The 18,192-nt window shown below is 43.9% G+C and overlaps 1 protein-coding gene across 7 annotated transcripts; it reads right to left on the bottom strand.

Annotated features, from left to right (window-relative positions):
- Window positions 1–317: 317 nt before the first annotated feature.
- Window positions 318–16,261, bottom strand: MED30 (mediator complex subunit 30). Of its 7 annotated transcripts, none has more exons than XM_081205912.1 (5): window positions 16,106–16,260; window positions 15,336–15,517; window positions 14,084–14,242; window positions 13,218–13,328; window positions 318–880 (listed from the first exon to the last, which is right to left on the bottom strand). In XM_081205912.1, exons 2-5 carry the CDS (start codon window positions 15,507–15,509, stop codon window positions 785–787), a joined length of 540 nt encoding a protein of 179 aa, XP_081062038.1. In that variant the 5' UTR covers window positions 15,510–15,517; window positions 16,106–16,260; the 3' UTR covers window positions 318–784. The 7 variants fall into 7 exon arrangements, with proteins under 7 accessions (XP_081062038.1, XP_081062040.1, XP_081062039.1 ...); XM_081205914.1 differs by having other exon boundaries at window positions 15,336–15,514; window positions 16,106–16,254; XM_081205913.1 differs by having other exon boundaries at window positions 16,084–16,247.
- Window positions 16,262–18,192: the final 1,931 nt, after the last annotated feature.

The raw sequence follows: 18,192 nt of genomic DNA, 5'->3' as shown, positions 1-18,192 counted from the left end.
ATCTTGTTTAAATTTAACATGTGACAGCTCCTGGTGTTTTTGTTGCAGTAGACCAACTTGACCACCCATGTGGAATTTGGTACATTCAGAAATCATGAGGGGGAGCCCTTTTCAAGAAAAATGTAGAGCTGCAAAGTTCAAAATCTATTGAGCCATGAAAATAAAACTGGTCTCCTAAAGCAGCTTTTGATATTTTCGTCCGGCTTCTCTTAAGAGTTTTGGATCTTTTCAGTCATTAGCATTGCGTTTGTACTACAGATGAACAGGTTGCAGCTGCCTTGGGTTTAATTGCTAAGAAAAGGGAGCAATGAAAAAGGTGTGGTAGCAGTATTTTATTACATTTTTGTACAACAAAACCTAAACTGTGTGGATGGTTTCAGCCGAGAACAAAGATCTATTCTCTTTCTACACGGCTGTTCTTTGGGTTTTACCTTGAAAAAGAGCCCCAGCCATTCAGGGTAAAATAGTGGGTTGCCAAATAATCCACACAAGCTGTCCACCCTGGCCTGAAAAATAAAGCTTAATTTTATACAGAATTCATTCATTTAATAAAAACTCTTTCAGCATTCATAATAAAAATATTAACAAACAGGTTGCAAATATTGTATAGAACACTCATTTTTATACACATTGGCTGTACAGAAGTTTGGGTATTTTGGAAATAATGTGTACTACTGGAGGGGAAAATAGCAGAGGAATAAAGGATTATGTTTTCAGAAAATACTTATTTCCCTGCCCAACAAATAGTATCAGCTGCCATAATGAGAAAGAGGGAAAGCATATTTCAGTTTCTCATTGCCAACATGGCATTTATGTCCCAAATGAGATTCCGTAATTGATCCATAATTTGCTTCAGCTGTTGATTCTTCTGTTTCAGTTTCTGTGGAAAGAAAAAGTTTGTCAACACTGGCGTCTAGTCAGGTTACATATTCTGAATTTAAATTGGGGGGGTGGGGTGGGGTGGCAGGGCATAGGGCAGCACAGAGGTCTACTACAGGAAACCCCCAATTTGCCGCAGGGGTTGCATTCCAAGTCATTGTGCGCATAAGCCCATCCTGCCCCCTTCTGGGTCCAAAAACGGCCGGCGCATGCACAAACACATGCAAAACTGGGGGTGCCTGTACTTAGTGCCAAAGAAGCGTATGGACAATTGTATATCGAGGAGTTAGGTATCTGACATGGTTACCCTTCCTGCCTCTGTTCCTTCCCCCTTCCTGTCTCTTATTATTTGATGGCATGAGAACAGCCTTTAATGTCCTAATCAGTTGGGAGGAAGTGATAGCGCTGGGTACCTTCTTTGATGTTGGACATTTTTTTGAGAAAGTGAGGCACTGGGAGGGGGTGGCTAATGAATGATCTGCACACAGCCAGCTGGACAAGCCACATAGGCTAGCTATCTATAAATCGGATGGTTGTGGGCAGAGCGTTGGAGAAGCTCGTGAACGGACTGATCGGCCGCGGGGCCGTGCAAACAGGCTACCTGGGGGAGTCACTTTGCCGCTTCTTGAGGGTTTCCAAGTGGCAGACTGAAGTGCTTGCTTGGTATGTATCTATTGCTTGCTGTCTAGAATAAAACCTTTAATCTTCTCACTCACTTGTGTTTTGTATTGCTTCTGAATCTCATTTTAAAAGAACCACCTTGCATTTGGCAAGACAAGAAGCACATCAAGGTGGAAGGCCCTAGATTAAGGACAGATGTTGACAGAAAATAGCAGTCAGTCAGGGCACACTGTAGCGGATACTCCCAACCTGCTGTCATCTGGATGTTTTGGATTACGACCCTCATCATCCTGGACAGTTGGCTATACTGAATGGGGCCGATGGGTGTTCTAGTCCAAGACATGTGGAGAAGATCAGATTGGGGGAGATTTCATTACAGGAACATTCTCTTTTGGCGCATCCTTCCCCATCTTCCTTCTGCGGACAAGGTCATTTCCATGAAAAGCCATTGGAAAAGGGCAACACACACCTCATTCTTCTTGCAATATTGTATTAGCAAGCAGACCTAGGTCCAGATTCCAGAGGAGCAGGTCTTTGGATATGAAGCTAATGTACAATGTGTAGGAATAATGTTCAAGCATTGGGAAGATTGCTAGTGGTGGGTGGAGCCATGGAGAAAGAGCCGTGCCAGCTTGCCAAATAGCTTTGCCAATACACTTCGAGCTTGATTTACAGCTGAAACGAATCCCCTTGAGCGAAAACGTCTAATAGTGCTGAATTCTATTAAGCTCCGAGAGGTCCGCAAATAAATCTTAGCCTTGTACTTAATGCACTCCCAATTCTGCCCACCAGTGCCTTCACTGATAACACAAGGAACTTGCACCTGCACTTGCCTATTGTTTTAGCTGATAGCCACCAGTTTGTGCAAACCTAGCATATAACTTGGTGTTGCCATGAATTAAAACAGTTGCTCCAAAGCTGTATTTTACATGGCTGTGAAAGGCTTATCAAAGAGCTTTCAGTGTTGTCAAGAGGAGGAATTATTGCTCTGCCTATACATTCATGGTGACTGAACACCAAGTATGTACAGAGGCGTTTGCAATTTCTGTTTCACAGTGTGATGTCACTTAGGCCTTTTGACATAAAGAATTTAATCCTCATTTTTTCCCCTCCTGGAGCCATTTTTTTTTTTATTCAGCCAGAATCTAATAAAGTTCAACTTGGTTTGGCTGAATAGCATTTTGCCTCCTATGTTAGCAAGCGCAATGTGGATTTGCTGTAGAAGATAGGAGCCATGCCAACTCAGGGACATTGCGCATGATGAATGTGCTTCCCGGGGTGCAACTCTTCAGATCTGAGTGCTACATACTGCACGGCTTTGCCTCCAAAATACCTCTCTGGGATTTTCTCTGGACTGTAAAAAAGAACTCTCCACCATGCTGTGACTTTTAAACTTCCAATGCTTTTTAATTTTTTTGGAACACTCAACACAGTTCACACAGTGTGGAGAAAACACTTTTGAGCACTGCAGTGCACTCCATAGCTGCTACTGATGCTGCCAAGGCCACACTGGACGCATTTCAAGCATATTCCATATTACAGGTTACACCCAATACCACATGCTTTAAAAAGAAAAAGGAAGCTTCAAGCCCTTTGTGCAAAACTGGCTGGTTCATTTTATATATATGTATCTCACAGCTGCTTCTGATTTGCCAGATATACAGAATGTACCCAAAGGAAAATGGCACCTAGCTGAGTTCTCATTCACAAACTGAGCATCAGGGAAGTGGATTAGAAGACACCCCGTTGCTTGAGGATCCAAGGACAGGGGATTCTCTGCCTAGGAGGAAAGAGGCGAGTGGTTTCATCCCCCAAAGGGAGGATGATATTTAGGTTATTGGGCTAAACAGCTTTGATGAGCTGAGGTTGAATGGCAGAACATCTGCCTTGCATGTCGAAGGTCACAGGCTCAATCCCTGTCATCTCCAGGTAGGGCATGGAATGTCCCTTGTCTGGAACCCTGGAGCGCCGCTGCCTGTCCTTGTAGTAATAATGAGTTATATGGACCAATTGGTCTAAGGCAGCTTCCTATGGTGCTCTGAAGTGTTCCATCAGGGACACAAAACACATGCAACACTGATGCAAAGCTGTGAGGTGAAGTTGGGGTGGGGCTGTCTAGCAAGGCTAAAGTTAGCAAGACAGACAGTCCAGGCCGGGGAGAAACCTCTGCCTTAGTCCATGGACTACAAGTCAATAGCAGAAAACACTGGGCTAGGTGACCAAAAAGTCAGATTCAGTATTTTCACTATTCCACTGCACAAGAAAGCACAAAACTGCCCTTATTCACAGCAGCGGAAGAAGTTCTTTACACTCATGCAACGCTAAATTCTGCAAACACATACCAAATGCCTGGCATGGACTAGAGTCTGGGTGGGCATTACAAGTTGTCCCACACAAACCGCTGAACACAGTAACCTAATCAGGAACTGCCAGAGAACTCAACTCACTTGCACATCCTGAAAGTGCAAAAGAAAAGGGAGCAGAGAAAGGGCAAAGGGGGGGGGGGATCCATCTGAAGAAGAGATCCGCCATAGCACATGCCCCATCGTTACAGACCATCATTACAGAGGACTGAAGGGAGCCACCCTGCTTTGCACAGTTCATCTATTTGCTTGTAGCGGTACAAACGCTGCTATAGCAGCAAATCCTTGACAAGGCAGCACTTGCGCCTGGGAAGCAGGCCTCCCTTTGTAAACTGCAAGGGAATGGTGATTGATCACAGGGCAGAATGCTCCCAGCTTCTCATCCAGGATCTTAACTAAATCATTTTAGTTGGGGATCCTGACCGTTAGTACTTGAAGATTCACTGGGTATAGTCAATGCCTTGATGAATTAGCGAGTCCTCAAGAACTTTCCTCAAACACAGCTGAAGTGCCTTAAGAGGATGACATCATGGCCAACACAGGGAAGCAGATGCTGGATCACGCCTTTAGCCTGTCCTCAAATAGTTGGCATTCAAGTCCCTTTGCCTTTCCTGCAGCTCTGCTTTGAATCCTTTTTCTGTTTGTCAGCAGTGACCTTTTGCGCCACTGTCATTCTGTTGACTCATGAGCAGTCTGTTCTTCACCATCACCCTCCAGTGTTGTTGCTGCTGAGCCAGCCAGCCATCCCTGAGCCCTTGCACCCCACTTGTACATCTGCGATAGCATCAAATATAAGTTGTTCTTACTGAGCTTTTAATCTCCGGTTCCTATTTCCAATTTCCAACAGTGTATTAAAGTACTAACTCCCCATCTCACACGAAAGCCTACGTCCAGCATTCTACAAATTTCTATCTCTCTTTCCAACATTATCATTTTTTCTATACCGGAAACTGCAGCTCCATAAGACAAGGCGCTGGATGGAACATCTACTTACAGAGAGGATGCCTTCACAGCTATGCACCCAAGTTCGTCCTGACTTGGCATCAAATGTTCAAAGGAGTTCTGTGCCTTGATATCTGTTGGAAAGGCTCTTTCTAATCACTAGGCTTAGTTACCATTCAGCTATTGCAACTTGGAATAAAGCCCCTGCAGCAATTTTTTAGAGCAAAGGGGTGAGGGAATATGTGTGCTGTAGGAGGCAATAAACCTTGAGTTGTCTTGACAATTTTCCTCCCTTTTTAAGGTGTCCTTGAGAGTAGAACGTGCTTTCAAACTGCTAGGTTGGCAGGAGCAGGGACCGAGCAACGGGAGCTCACCCCATCATGGGGATTCGATTGGCAAGCCCTAGGCTCAGTGGTTTAGACCACAGTGCCACCCGTGTCCCTTTTAAGGTAATCTATAGAGGCCCTTTTCCAGGTGCCTCTTCCTGCTGAAATTCAGAGAGTGGCAACAAAAGAAGTATTCTCAGTGGTGGACTCCCGCCAGCCTTTGAAATGAGCCCTCCAAGGAAACTCATCTGGCACCCACATTACAATTTATTTATTTTTTGCCACCATGCAAAGGCTTCCCCTACTCCCAGATTCTTCAGTGGTTTCCAGACGTTTAGTACCCATAGTAGTTGTTTTAGTGTTTTGGGTGTTTTAACATCTTCTCCTAGCCCATGTTTAATATGGCTTACTGGGACTGCTGCTTCTGTGTGTCTTATTACAGACTTTGTTTAAACTGAGATTTTGTTATTGATGTTTGTTTCATTATTTACTTATTAATTTAAATGCTATTTAATGCCCAGATAGGCTTCTAAGCAGTTTACAGGCATAAAAACCAATTGCGAAAGCATTAAAATATAAACACCCATAATTAAAATATGCAAGAAAGCAGTCTCATTAAAACAAAGGAATCTCAGGTCAACGGATCATGGGAACGACTGGTAGGATGTTTCTTATGCATGCAATTTTAAAATTCAATTTGTGGTATTGCAAATTTTTGTTTTAACTGTACGCTGCCTAGAAGCATTTTGCATTAGGCAACACTTAAAATAAAATGTTGTTAACAACTACTTACTAATATAAGCATGGAACAATTGTCATTGGTGAACAAAGGCCACTGACCTTGTGTTGTTCTTCCTTATGGGAGGAAGGCTGTCCCCCAATAGGGATGCCAATTGCCCACCCAGAGGTTGTAAATGTAATTTTAAATGCTCCACACCATTGAGAGAGAGGCTAGCTGCTCTGATTCCCTTCCTATACTGCCCTCCTTGCTCATCCTTCTTTCCCTCCTGCTTTTGTCTGAAAAAACCCACCCCTGCAAGCAAGTAGGGAGGAGGATGGATGAGGAACAGGCAGGATCTACCTGCTGTATATCAGAGCATTTAAAGCTAAAAGGACAGTCCTGGGCAAGGACCTAGCAGCCCTATGCAACCGCCAATACTTCTGACTCTCACTGTTTACCTCCCAATCGTAGAACCAGGCTGTAAAGAATGTTCCAGCAGACTCCTAAGTTCACAGAAGGACCATCTCAAAAAACACCCCTTTGCACACCATCTGCCTGTGGATTGGTCTGGCCTTTGCTTGGCTAACACAGTATGTATTTGAGGCTCATGCTTCCAGTTTCAGCAGCTAACTTCCAGGAGTTTGCAGGGCAGCAGTTGAAGAAGGAGCAAAAAGGGTTTTCTTGTGTGTGTGTGTTTCTTGTGGCTGATTAGCTGTTTTCCCTGTGTAAAGGTCAGAGGGGGCAGGGTTTCTGTTGAGGCAGGGGATTAGCTGTGGGAGGAGCTTATCAGAGTTTGTAGGGCAGCAGTAGAAGAAGGAGCAAAAAGGGTTTTCTTGTGTGTGTGTTTCTTGTGGCTGATTAGCTGTTTTCCCTGTGTAAAGGTCAGAGGGGGCAGGGTTTCTGTTGAGGCAGGGGATTAGCTGTGGGAGGAGCTTATCAGAGTTTGTAGGGCAGTTATATCGATCTTTTAGATTTAGGGGAGCTAGTCTCAAACGTTTGTTGGGGGAGACCTAGGTTTTTTGTTTTTTTTTGTGGGCGAAGTTATTTGTCCTGTCTTCAAGCTTTTTATGATGGAGGACCTCTGTAGCCACCCCCAACAACACGATCTCAAGATGGAAGGGGAGGGAACAGCTGCAGTCGCCTGCGATTCCTGCGCAATGTTTGCCATCTTGCAAAAGGTTGCAGGCAGCTTCACCTGCAGCAATTGCATGTTGATTGCCCTTTTAAAAGACAAAGTCCAGCAACTGGAGGAACGTGTAGCTACGCTCCAAAGAATTAGAGAGCTGGAGCTCTTCTTGGAAGCAACAGAGCACACCGTCCCCACCAAGGAGGAGACAGGGGACTCCCCTGAGAAGGAGGCTAGTTCATCAACACAGGAGCCAGATATATGGAGAAACGTGACTCAAAGAAGTAGGAGGCCCAGGGTTCACTCTGATTGTTTAGAAATACACAATCGCTTTGAGGTCCTCTCCCCTAGCATGGAAGACGAAGAGCAGACTCCATTTGAGGATCTCTCCCTCATTTCAGTCGATCAGGTATATGAAGACGAGCAGCAAAGTCAGTCCTCAGGGAATGTGCAGGCGACCTTGGAACGGACAGCTCACGGAAGAACCCCGACCAAACCCAAGAGGAGGCGTGTAGTGGTGATAGGGGATTCCCTACTGAGGGGAACAGAAGCAGTGATCTGTGGGCCTGACAAGATGTCTCGGGAAGTGTGCTGTCTCCCCGGGGCTAAGATCCAAGATGTAACTGAACGACTGCAAGGAATCATAAAACCCACTGACAAATACCCCTTCCTCTTGGTTCATGTGGGAACCAATGACACTGCAAGCAATAGCCTCCAGAAGATCAAAAGAGACTACGAGGCTCTCGGCAGGAAATTGAAGCAACTAAATGCACAAATTGTCATCTCGTCTGTCCTCCCAGTTGAACGACGTGGCCCAGGGAGAGAGGGGAAAATAGTGGAAGTGAACAGCTGGCTTCGCAAATGGTGTAAACAGGAACGGTTTGGATTCTTAGATCACGGACTGCAGTTTCTTGAAGATGGACTTCTGGCAAGTGATGGGCTGCACCTCACAACGGTTGGGAGAAATGTTTTTGCCAAAAATCTCAGAAACCTCATCAGGAGGGCTTTAAACTGACTAATGTGGGGGAGGGAGACAGTGCTCCTGAAGGTAGGAGTCTATCAATTAATGAAGATGATCATCCAAATGTCATAGACCAAATGGAGCAAACAGCACGCGGACCTAGTGGTGCGAGGAAAAAATCCTTAAATAAGAGACACGGGGGAATGATTAATGGACTTCAATGTCTGTACACTAATGCGCAAAGCATGGGAAATAAACAAGATGAGCTTGAGCTCTTGGTACAGCAAACTAAATATGACATAATAGGCATCACTGAAACCTGGTGGGATAAGTCCCACGATTGGAATGTAATAATGGGGGGATACAATCTATTTCAGAGAAACAGACCAGACAAGAAAGGAGGAGGAGTGGTGTTATATGTCAGGGATGTGTATACCTGTGAAGAGATCCAAGATTTAGAACCTCAAAGCCAAAGTGAGAGCATTTGGGTCAAAATTAAGGGAGAGAAGAATAACAGAGACCTCATTGTGGGAGTTTACTATAGATCCCCAAGCCAAACGGAGGACATAGATGATGCCTTCCTGGAACAGATGGCCAAGCATGCAAAAGGAAGGGAGATAGTAGTAATGGGGGACTTCAATTACCCGGATATTTGTTGGACGTCAAACTCAGCCAAGAGCATAAAGTCAAACAGATTCCTCACTGGCCTTGCAGACAACTTCATTGTCCAGAAAGTGGGAGAAGCAACAAGAGGAACAGCCATTTTAGATCTGGTCCTAACCAATGTTGATGACCTGGTTAGTGGGGTAGAAGTGGAAGGATCATTAGGCGCGAGTGATCATGCTCTTCTGAAGTTTACTATACAGCGGAAAGGAGCAGCCAAGCATACTAGGACTCAATTTCTTGACTTTAAGAAAGCCGACTTCATAAAACTTAGGGAAGTGCTGGGTGAGATCCCATGGACAGCAATACTAAAAGGAAAGGGAGTTCATGATGGCTGGGAGTTTGTTAAGAGGGAGATAGTAAAAGCACAACGTCAGGCAATACCAATGAGACGGAAACATGGAAGGTGCCTAAAGAAGCCAGGGTGGCTATCTAAAGAACTTTTAACTGAATTAAGATTAAAAAAGGATGTGTACAAAAAATGGAAAAGGGGGGAAACCACCAAAGAGGAATTCAAACAAATAGCCAGCACGTGTAGACACAAAGTCAGAAAAGCTAAAGCACAGAATGAACTCAGGCTTGCTAGAGAGGTTAAAAGCAACAAAAAAGGCTTTTATGGGTATGTTCGTAGCAAAAGGAAGAACAAAGAAACAGTGGGGTCACTCAGAGGAGAAGATGGTGAAATGCAAACAGGGGACACAGAAAGGGCTGAACTCCTCAATGCCTTCTTTGCCTCAGTCTTCTCCGATAAAGAAAACAATGCCCGACCTGAAGAATTTGGAGCAAATGATTCAGCAAAGGAAACACAGCCCAGAATAACTAAGGAGACAGTACAAGAATATTTGGCTAGTTTAGATGTATTCAAGTCTCCAGGGCCAGATGAACTGCATCCAAGAGTATTAAAAGAACTGGCAGATGTGATCTCAGAACCACTGGCAGTCATCTTCGAGAAATCCTGGAGAACAGGCGAAGTCCCGGCAGACTGGAGGAGGGCAAATGTTGTCCCTATTTTCAAAAAGGGGAAAAGAGAGGACCCAAATAATTACCGCCCAGTCAGTCTGACATCAATAGCAGGGAAGATTCTGGAGCAGATCATTAAGCAAACAGTCTGTGAGCACCTAGAAAGGAATGCTGTGATCACCAATAGTCAGCATGGATTTCTGAAAAATAAGTCATGTCAGACTAACCTGATCTCATTTTTTGACAGAATTACAAGCCTGGTAGATGAAGGGAACTCAGTGGATATAGCCTATCTTGATTTCAGCAAGGCATTTGACAAGGTGCCCCATGATATTCTTGTAAAGAAGCTGGTAAAATGCGGTCTTGACTCTGCTACCACTCAGTGGATTTGTAACTGGCTGACTGACCGAACCCAAAGGGTGCTCATCAATGGTTCCTCTTCATCCTGGAGAAGAGTGACTAGTGGGGTGCCATAGGGTTCTGTCTTGGGCCCGGTCTTATTTAACATCTTTATCAACGACTTGGATGATGGACTCAAGGGCATCCTGATCAAATTTGCAGATGACACCAAACTGGGAGGGGTGGCTAACACCCCAGAGGACAGGATCACACTTCAAAACGACCTTGACAGATTAGAGAACTGGGCAAAAACAAACAAAATGAATTTTAACAGGGAGAAATGTAAAGTATTGCACTTGGGCAAAAAAAATGAGAGGCACAAATACAAGATGGGTGACACCTGGCTTGAGAGCAGTACATGTGAAAAGGATCTAGGAGTCTTGGTTGACCACAAACTTGACATGAGCCAACAGTGTGACGCGGCAGCTAAAAAAGCCAATGCAATTCTGGGCTGCATCAATAGGAGTATAGCATCTAGATCAAGGGAAGTAATAGTGCCACTGTATTCTGCTCTGGTCAGACCACACCTGGAGTACTGTGTCCAGTTCTGGGCACCACAATTCAAGAAGGACACTGACAAACTGGAACGTGTCCAGAGGAGGGCAACCAAAATGGTCAAAGGCCTGGAAACGATGCCTTATGAGGAACGGCTAAGGGAGCTGGGCATGTTTAGCCTGGAGAAGAGGAGGTTAAGGGGTGATATGATAGCCATGTTCAAATATATAAAAGGATGTCACATAGAGGAGGGAGAAAGGTTGTTTTCTGCTGCTCCAGAGAAGCGGACACGGAGCAATGGATCCAAACTACAAGAAAGAAGATTCCACCTAAACATTAGGAAGAACTTCCTGACAGTAAGAGCTGTTCGACAGTGGAATTTGCTGCCAAGGAGTGTGGTGGAGTCTCCTACTTTGGAGGTCTTTAAGCAGAGGCTTGACAACCATATGTCAGGAGTGCTCTGATGGTGTTTCCTGCTTGGCAGGGGGTTGGACTCGATGGCCCTTGTGGTCTCTTCCAACTCTATGATTCTATGATTCTATGAACCTGTGATAAAGACTGCACCACCCCAGCCAAAAGTTTGAATATGGTTGCCTGCGGCCTGGACAGAAGTCTTTGGATTGCAAGAAGTGGCTCAATGTTCCAGGAGCACAGAATCATAGAACTGTAGAGTTGGAAGGGACCCTTCGGGTGATCTGGTCCAACCTCCTGAAATGCAGGAATCTCAACTAAAGCATCCTTGACAAAAACTGCAGATATTGTTATTCGCCATTTTTAAGAAGCACACGTGCCCTTCCTAAAGTAGCTGCTTCTCAGCCTCTAGATATTAAGTGAAATAACTATATATAGGAATGAGAATGTCTGTTTCAGAAAACTAACATGACAGGTTAGGCAAGGGACACAATTAGAGTTGCTGGTGACAGCTCAGCTTTTGTCCCACAGGCAAACATTCAACTACAACGTTCCTTTCAAATAGGCTACAATGCCAGAAAATAAGGACTGATGCATTTTTTTCTACACAAGCCAAAATCACAGCTATCTGGAGCAAAGAGATAGTGATGAGCAACAACTTGGTTAAAACAAAAAAGTTAGTAATTTGTTAAGATTTAGGTGGCATTCAATTAAGTTTTACTCTGAGTAGACCCACTGCAAATTAGCAGACCTAAGTTGGTCATGTTTATTAACTTATTAACTGAGACCTCCGGGTATAGGGTGTTATATAAATTCAATAAACAACAACAACTTCAATGGGTCTATATTCTGTAGGACTAGCAAATACCACCCCATGGGTTGTATCCAGTGTAAGACTTACTCAGAGTCGATCCATTGGCATTAATCAGCATAACTACATTATGTTCATCAATTCCAACGGGCCTACTCTGAGTAGGATGAGCATTGGCTGTAACCCTATGGACAGAATTCAATGTTGCATTAAGCTAACTGTTCTGTCTGGCAAGCAGAAATGCTTGTACTGATGGAGCAATCTCCCCTCTTCTTCCTCCCCACTCCCCACATGCTGTTCTGGGGGTTCTTCTGACCACAAGCCAATGGGGGGTGCTGGGGGAGGAGAGTGGGGAAGCTCTAGCTGGGCTTGTTGCTGTCAGTTTGCATTTCTTAGCACAGAAAGTATTGATCCGGTGTGTAGAGATCTTTCCTATTCTGATTAGTTCAAGAGGGTTCTAGAAGGTTTCTTCTCTTTGTGAAAGAAGTTTTATTACTATGTGAGACTTTGCGCCTCACCATTAGAGGAAATAGGAAGCCCAGAGCATTTATTTTTTAGATGTCCCTTTTATGACGAGATACGCAGATACACCACTGACCCTCAGCTGGAGAGGCTTGCTAACCTTTTGGATAAGTCTAAACTCAATTCTCTCCTCTTAGGCAAAGACCACAAGACGACCTGGATGGTCGCCAGATTCTGTGCGCAGATTTGTAGGTGCAGACCACCCCCTGAAACAAATTAGTTCACTAGGAAAACAGTCGAAGCTGGCCTCCATGGTGGCAGGGCCAATTTGTATGGTAGCCCAAATTTTAGGTCTTTATGTGTATATGCGTTTATCTCAGATTTTAATCTTTAAGGTGTTGTTGTACAAATGTTTTAAATGTATTTTTTATTCTGGTGAAAGCTGTCCCAGTTGTGCTTTTCGAGCTGGTCTTTGACCGTAATAAAATTATGTACGTATGTACTATGTGAGAAAAACAGGAAGAAGGTTTCTGATGTTTGGGTTATTTCTCTGGGGAGCTGAGTACAGATGGTTTAAACTGTTACTGTTATCTTTCTGCCAAGGTTGCACTGACTATAGGGCCAGGAGGTGCCTGGGCTTCACTCACTTTCTCTTCTATCTCTCCTTGTTCTTATGTTCTGTTTCTGTATGCTATAGTGTTAAGATTTAGTCTTATTATAAGTTTGTAAGTTTTATTGCAAGTGCTGCAACTGGATTTTTATGGACTGTGCCAATCCTGAATGTTTTAGATTTGTGACCATTTATGCTCATTTGCCTTCAGTACCAGTAAAGCTCTGCTGGATGAAGCACAATTGCCTCTGGTCTATTTTTTGGAATCTCTGCTACATGTTTTAAGTTTTTTCCTCCTCCAGTGCTGGCATGACAGTTGCGCTGGCTTTCACTACCACAGGTATTTAATTGAATCTGGCGCTATTTCTTTTCCGTGACTCAGAAGTATGTTTAAGGCTGTACAGGCAAACTAATAAAGAAAGCTTCTGATAGGAACTCTGCTGCACGCAAATTGTATCAACTATTACCTTGTTCACTTCCATGATTTCCCTTCTCTCTTCACTAGCAAAGAGAAGCTGGCTGGCTGCTCCTCGATCGTCATGCTTAGAGCCATCCTCCTCGACATAAGGAATGAGTTGCTGCAAAGGTTAACAAAGCTGCTGTATAAAACACGCTCTATAAAATATACTGAGAGCTTTTCATAGAACCACGAATGAAAAAGCATGCCCTAAAACTTGTCAGCCAAGATTAATATGAAATTACAGAAACACTAGCTTTTTAAAATCACATTTCTATTTTATTTATTTGTCGCTGGACATCTTAAAAACTGAAGACAGCTACTCTTGTGCAAATGCTTAATACTAATTCTTATTTATGAAATTTATATCCCACCCTTCTTTCCAAAGAAGCCTTGGGCAGATAAAAAGAAGAGATCAAACAGCTTTAAAGCACCTTTAAAACAATTCCAATACAGATGCAGGCTGGGAAAGATCTCAAAAGGGTTAAAAATATGCTCTATGAAACATTTCCCCTCACATCCAAGGGGCATAAACAGAAAAGAGGAATTCTAAAATGCACTGGTTCAAGCATGAAACCAGAGAAAGTGGTCCACAGAATGGGAAAGATCCAGCGACACACAAGTAGGCATCCAGTTTGTTACAGAGCTTCCTCTTGTCCCCTGCAGCATCTCCTGCTCTGGAGATTGGAGGACCCCCCTGGAACAGGTTTTGGAGACATACTATGGGTTGGGAGTGAGGAAGGTGGGAGAAGAGAAAACAGATGCCCTGTTGCACAACTGTCAAGCAAGCGGTTACAACTGGATCTCTCACCATGTTTCTGACTTACTGAAATATATACAGCATGATCTAAATATCTTTACCTCTCCTCCACTTACCTCTATTGGAACAGTTTCAAGTCCTGCACAGTTTTCATTGCATTTGTCATAGACCAATCTGAGTTTCCTAAAAAGTATTGCAAGCTGACGCAGATGTTCTTGAAGCTTCCCTAATCTGTCTTGATATGTGCCTGTATGATAGGTGACACCATTTGGAAGCTGGAGGGGGAATGAATGAAATCTACGGTTACATTTCATCTACACTGAAAAATCTAAACAATTACAGAGATGCATATTTCTTGCAAACACCTCCCCCCAACCATTAATGCTAACTGCAGTACTTGTTCCAACTAGTTCAATATTGTTTTCATTTATTTACTTTTATCCTCTATGTGAATCAGCTATTGTGTACATAAATTTCGTGAGATTTCTGGAACACACAAAGTACAGAACAGAGGTAGCCAGGTACTTCATTCCAGCTCATATTCTCCATAAAACTGTAAAGTTTTGGTTCTGTTCTAAACTTGTTACAGCAAAGTGAGTCCCACCGAAATGAGTGGAATTTACGTCTGTTTTAGTACGCTAAGGATTGAAGGCTTTTGCAAGGCCATTTTTAATCAATTATGAGGAAAGAATATTATTCTGCAAGTAAAGAATCTGGTGACAGAAATCTTTCCTAGGATGGTATATAAACAATATCTCAGGGAGCAATACATTCCAGGGAAAATATTCTGCATTTCTGAAATATTTTTTTTAAAATGTACTTTCCAGGTATTAGGTATAAATTGGCGTATCCAGTAAAAATATTGAACTGTTTAAAAAAATTCAGAGTAACCAAAGTAGAACATTCCCTGCTATCCTCAAGGTGTACAGAGCTAAAGGAGTGTTGAGTTTATTTAGCAAGCAACGCAGGACATTTATTCCATACTGGAATAAAAAAAGTATCCTGAGAAGAATTTGCAGAGAGTTACTGTCGTCATTGCTGCAGGCCACTTAGTGCCAACTATAACTTTTATCTGCTTGTCTTGTTCTTGTATCTGTATCAATTTGAACCATTCTTTGTACACTTTAAATATTAAAGTGTTTCTGTCTTTATATTACAAGTACTTGGCCAACACAGTGCCTCAGAGCCAACTCCTCCCTTTCAGGTGCCCAAACTCTTTCCATACCACCTTGCAATTTGCTTGCATTTCCTCCTCTATATTTGACCCCATTCCGAGAGCATTCAAGTGGATGGGGGAAGACACTGGATGTGTATGTGTGTTGTTTGTGAGGAAGAGAGAGACAGGTTTCTTCGCCTACTGCTGCCCACCTGCATGTTCCTCAACAGCTGGAAGATCTCCATGGTGCGAAGCACAATGTCCTGCACCGTCTCTTGCCCGATGCGGCACAGCGAAGCCGTGTTCACCTCCCGAGCGGCCTGGGATTGGGGCCCCGAAAACGGCCCGGCGGATATCCCTGCTCCAGCCAGGGGAGGGGTGGACATGTTTGCTGCTGTGTGGAGGAAGGAGAGGTTAAAAAAACCAAAACGGCCTCGGTCCTGTATACCTGAAGGAGCATCTCCACCCCCATCGTTCAGCCCGGACACTGAGGTCCAGCTCCGAGGGCCTTCTGGCGGTTCCCTCGTTGCGAGAAGTGAGGTTACAGGGAACCAGACAGAGGGCCTTCTCGGTAGTGGCGCCCTCCCTGTGGAACACCCTCCCTTCAGATGTGAAGGAAATAAGCAGCTATCCTATCTTTAAAAGACATGTGAAGGCAGCCCTGTTCAGGGAAGTTTTTAATATTTAATATTGTACTGTTTTTAACATTTGCTTGGGAGCTGCCCAGAGTGGCTGGGGAAACTCAGCCAGATGGGCGGGGTATAAATAATAAATTATTATAATATTATTATTAAAAACCCACAAAAAACGGGACGTCAAGGCATGCATACACGTGTGTGTGCCACAGCCAGCAGGGTTATATTTCTCTGCGCTTTCTCTACGGTTCTGCACCTGATTAAAGGATTCGGGACCCTTGGCCCAGAGCAGCAGCAGCAGCCACCAACCCACATTCAGGGGCACCTAGACGAGCCTCCTTCCGTACCGGCCAGCCCGGCGTACTCCAGCGCTTTCCGGGCCGGGAGAACCGAGAGGCCGCCGCCGCGAGAGGGGAGGAGACGCTTCCTTCCGCTTCCGGTACAGAGCAGCCGGGCAGAGAGCGCGCCACGGATGAAAAGCGACGGAAGGGAACGGGGGGGGCGGGGGTGAGGCGCGCTCGCGACGGCGCCGTGACGCTACTTCCGCTTCCGGGAGGGACGACGTATCCTCCCCTTGGCCGTCCAGTGTCCCTCCCGGAAACGGAAGCGGAGGGTCTCCCCTCAGGGGGTTGTGTTGGTGGGTCTGGGAGCATAAAGCAGATGACGTATTATCCTGGGTGGTAATAAAGCAGCGGGGTATATGAGAATTTACAATAGTATATTAATGGGCAGCCCGGGTGGGGAATAGAAGATAATTTAGTTACAATTAATTAATTAATTAATTAATTAATTATTAATAATAAAGTAGCGGGGTGTTTTAATTAGTATATAAGTATAGAGAATAGTATATTAATGGGCAGTGTGGGTGGGGAATAGAAGAGAATTTAGTTATTATTAATTAATAATTATTAATAATAAAGTAGCGGGGTATATTACTTAGTATATTAGTATAGACAAGCAGTGTGGGTGGGGAATAGAGGAGAATTTAGTTATTATTAATTAATAATTATTAATAATAATAAAGTAGCGGGGTATATTACTTAGTATATTAGTATAGACAAGCAGTGTGGGTGGGGAATAGAGGAGAATTTAGTTATTATGGTTAATTATTTAGAGGTGGGGTGTTTTTAATGCATTTCTTTAACACACACCCCAAATTTTAGCTTTAATGTGTTTATGTGTTGGCTGGCTGTAACTCGGTTTGGCATGACGAAGCAGCTAACACGTTTAGTAGATCGCTGAACGACACGGTGAGGGAAGCAGTTTAGGTGGGTCGAGGGATATAAGAAAGAATATATCCATAAAGAAGCAGGATAGTATGGGAAGTTTTAAGAAATATCAGCATTCCTAATAAAGAGGCAGGTCAGGGGAATGTAAGAAATGTTATTATTTAGAAGTGGGTGGAATGTTTTTAATGCCTTTCGCCCCCGCCCCCAACTTGGGTTTAATGTATCTGTGGACAGGGGAGGGGCTTGGCGGATCGGCTTGGCTGTCAGTCGCTTTGGCGAAACAAAGGGGCAAGCAGATAAATGAAATAATGAGGCAGCCAGTGCCAGTGGGTAGAGGAATGTGAGGAAGGTTATTAGTTAAACTGATGTTAATGAAATAGTCAGTGTAGGTGAGTCTGGAAATTAAGGAATATTGTATTAATAAAGAGGCAGACAGTGCGGGTGGGATGGGGAGTATAAGAGAGATAGTTATTAGTGTTAATAATGAGGCAGGTAGGGGAGTATAAAAAAAAATCATCATTATTAAAGATGCCAGCAACAAGATTATAATAATATCCATAAGTAGGTTCTAGGTTTCCTACCATACTGAAAGCTATGCTGTGTCACCTGGAAACCTTTCGTTTAATTTCAGCCAGCAAAGGAGGGAGATTTGCTCTGTAATGCTCAAAGGCATGTTTGTTTATTATTAAATTGTTAATAGACTTCCTAGATTTTGGCCCGGCAGGCAGGCTTTCTTTTAATTTTACTCTGTACGGCACCACAGGTTATTAAGAAAGAATCAAGTGTTATTAAATCCACTGCTTGCCCTTGCCCATCATCTTTCTCCCCACCCCCAGTTGTATCACCTGTGTCAAGTTTTATCATGTAATATCCTTGGGGCAAGATGGTCCTACAATAAACAAATATCACTGATAATACTTCTTCCCTCACTGGTATTCATGTCCACGTCAAGCAGTGCCCAGTGCCCAAAGACTAGGTTTAGTCTCCATTGGGCTGTTTTGGTTTTTATTTGTGGGAGGGTTGACACATTAGTACACAACTCCAGTAATGTTCAGTGTTGTAATTCTGCTGTTGATAGCTATAAGCAGCTTTCTCTTCCTGAAAGGTAAATGTAAAGAAACTGACCGTTAAGTCCACTCGCGGACAACTCTGGGGTTGCGGCGCTCATTTTGCTTTACTGGCCGAGGGAGCCGGCGTACAGCTTC

This window comes from Podarcis bocagei (genome assembly GCF_964188305.1).
Source record: "Podarcis bocagei genome assembly, chromosome: 8".
NCBI classification, from domain to species: Eukaryota; Metazoa; Chordata; class Lepidosauria; order Squamata; family Lacertidae; genus Podarcis; species Podarcis bocagei.
The sequence above is the reverse complement of the archived record's forward strand: the minus strand, read 5'-3'. Positions and strand labels throughout refer to the sequence as shown.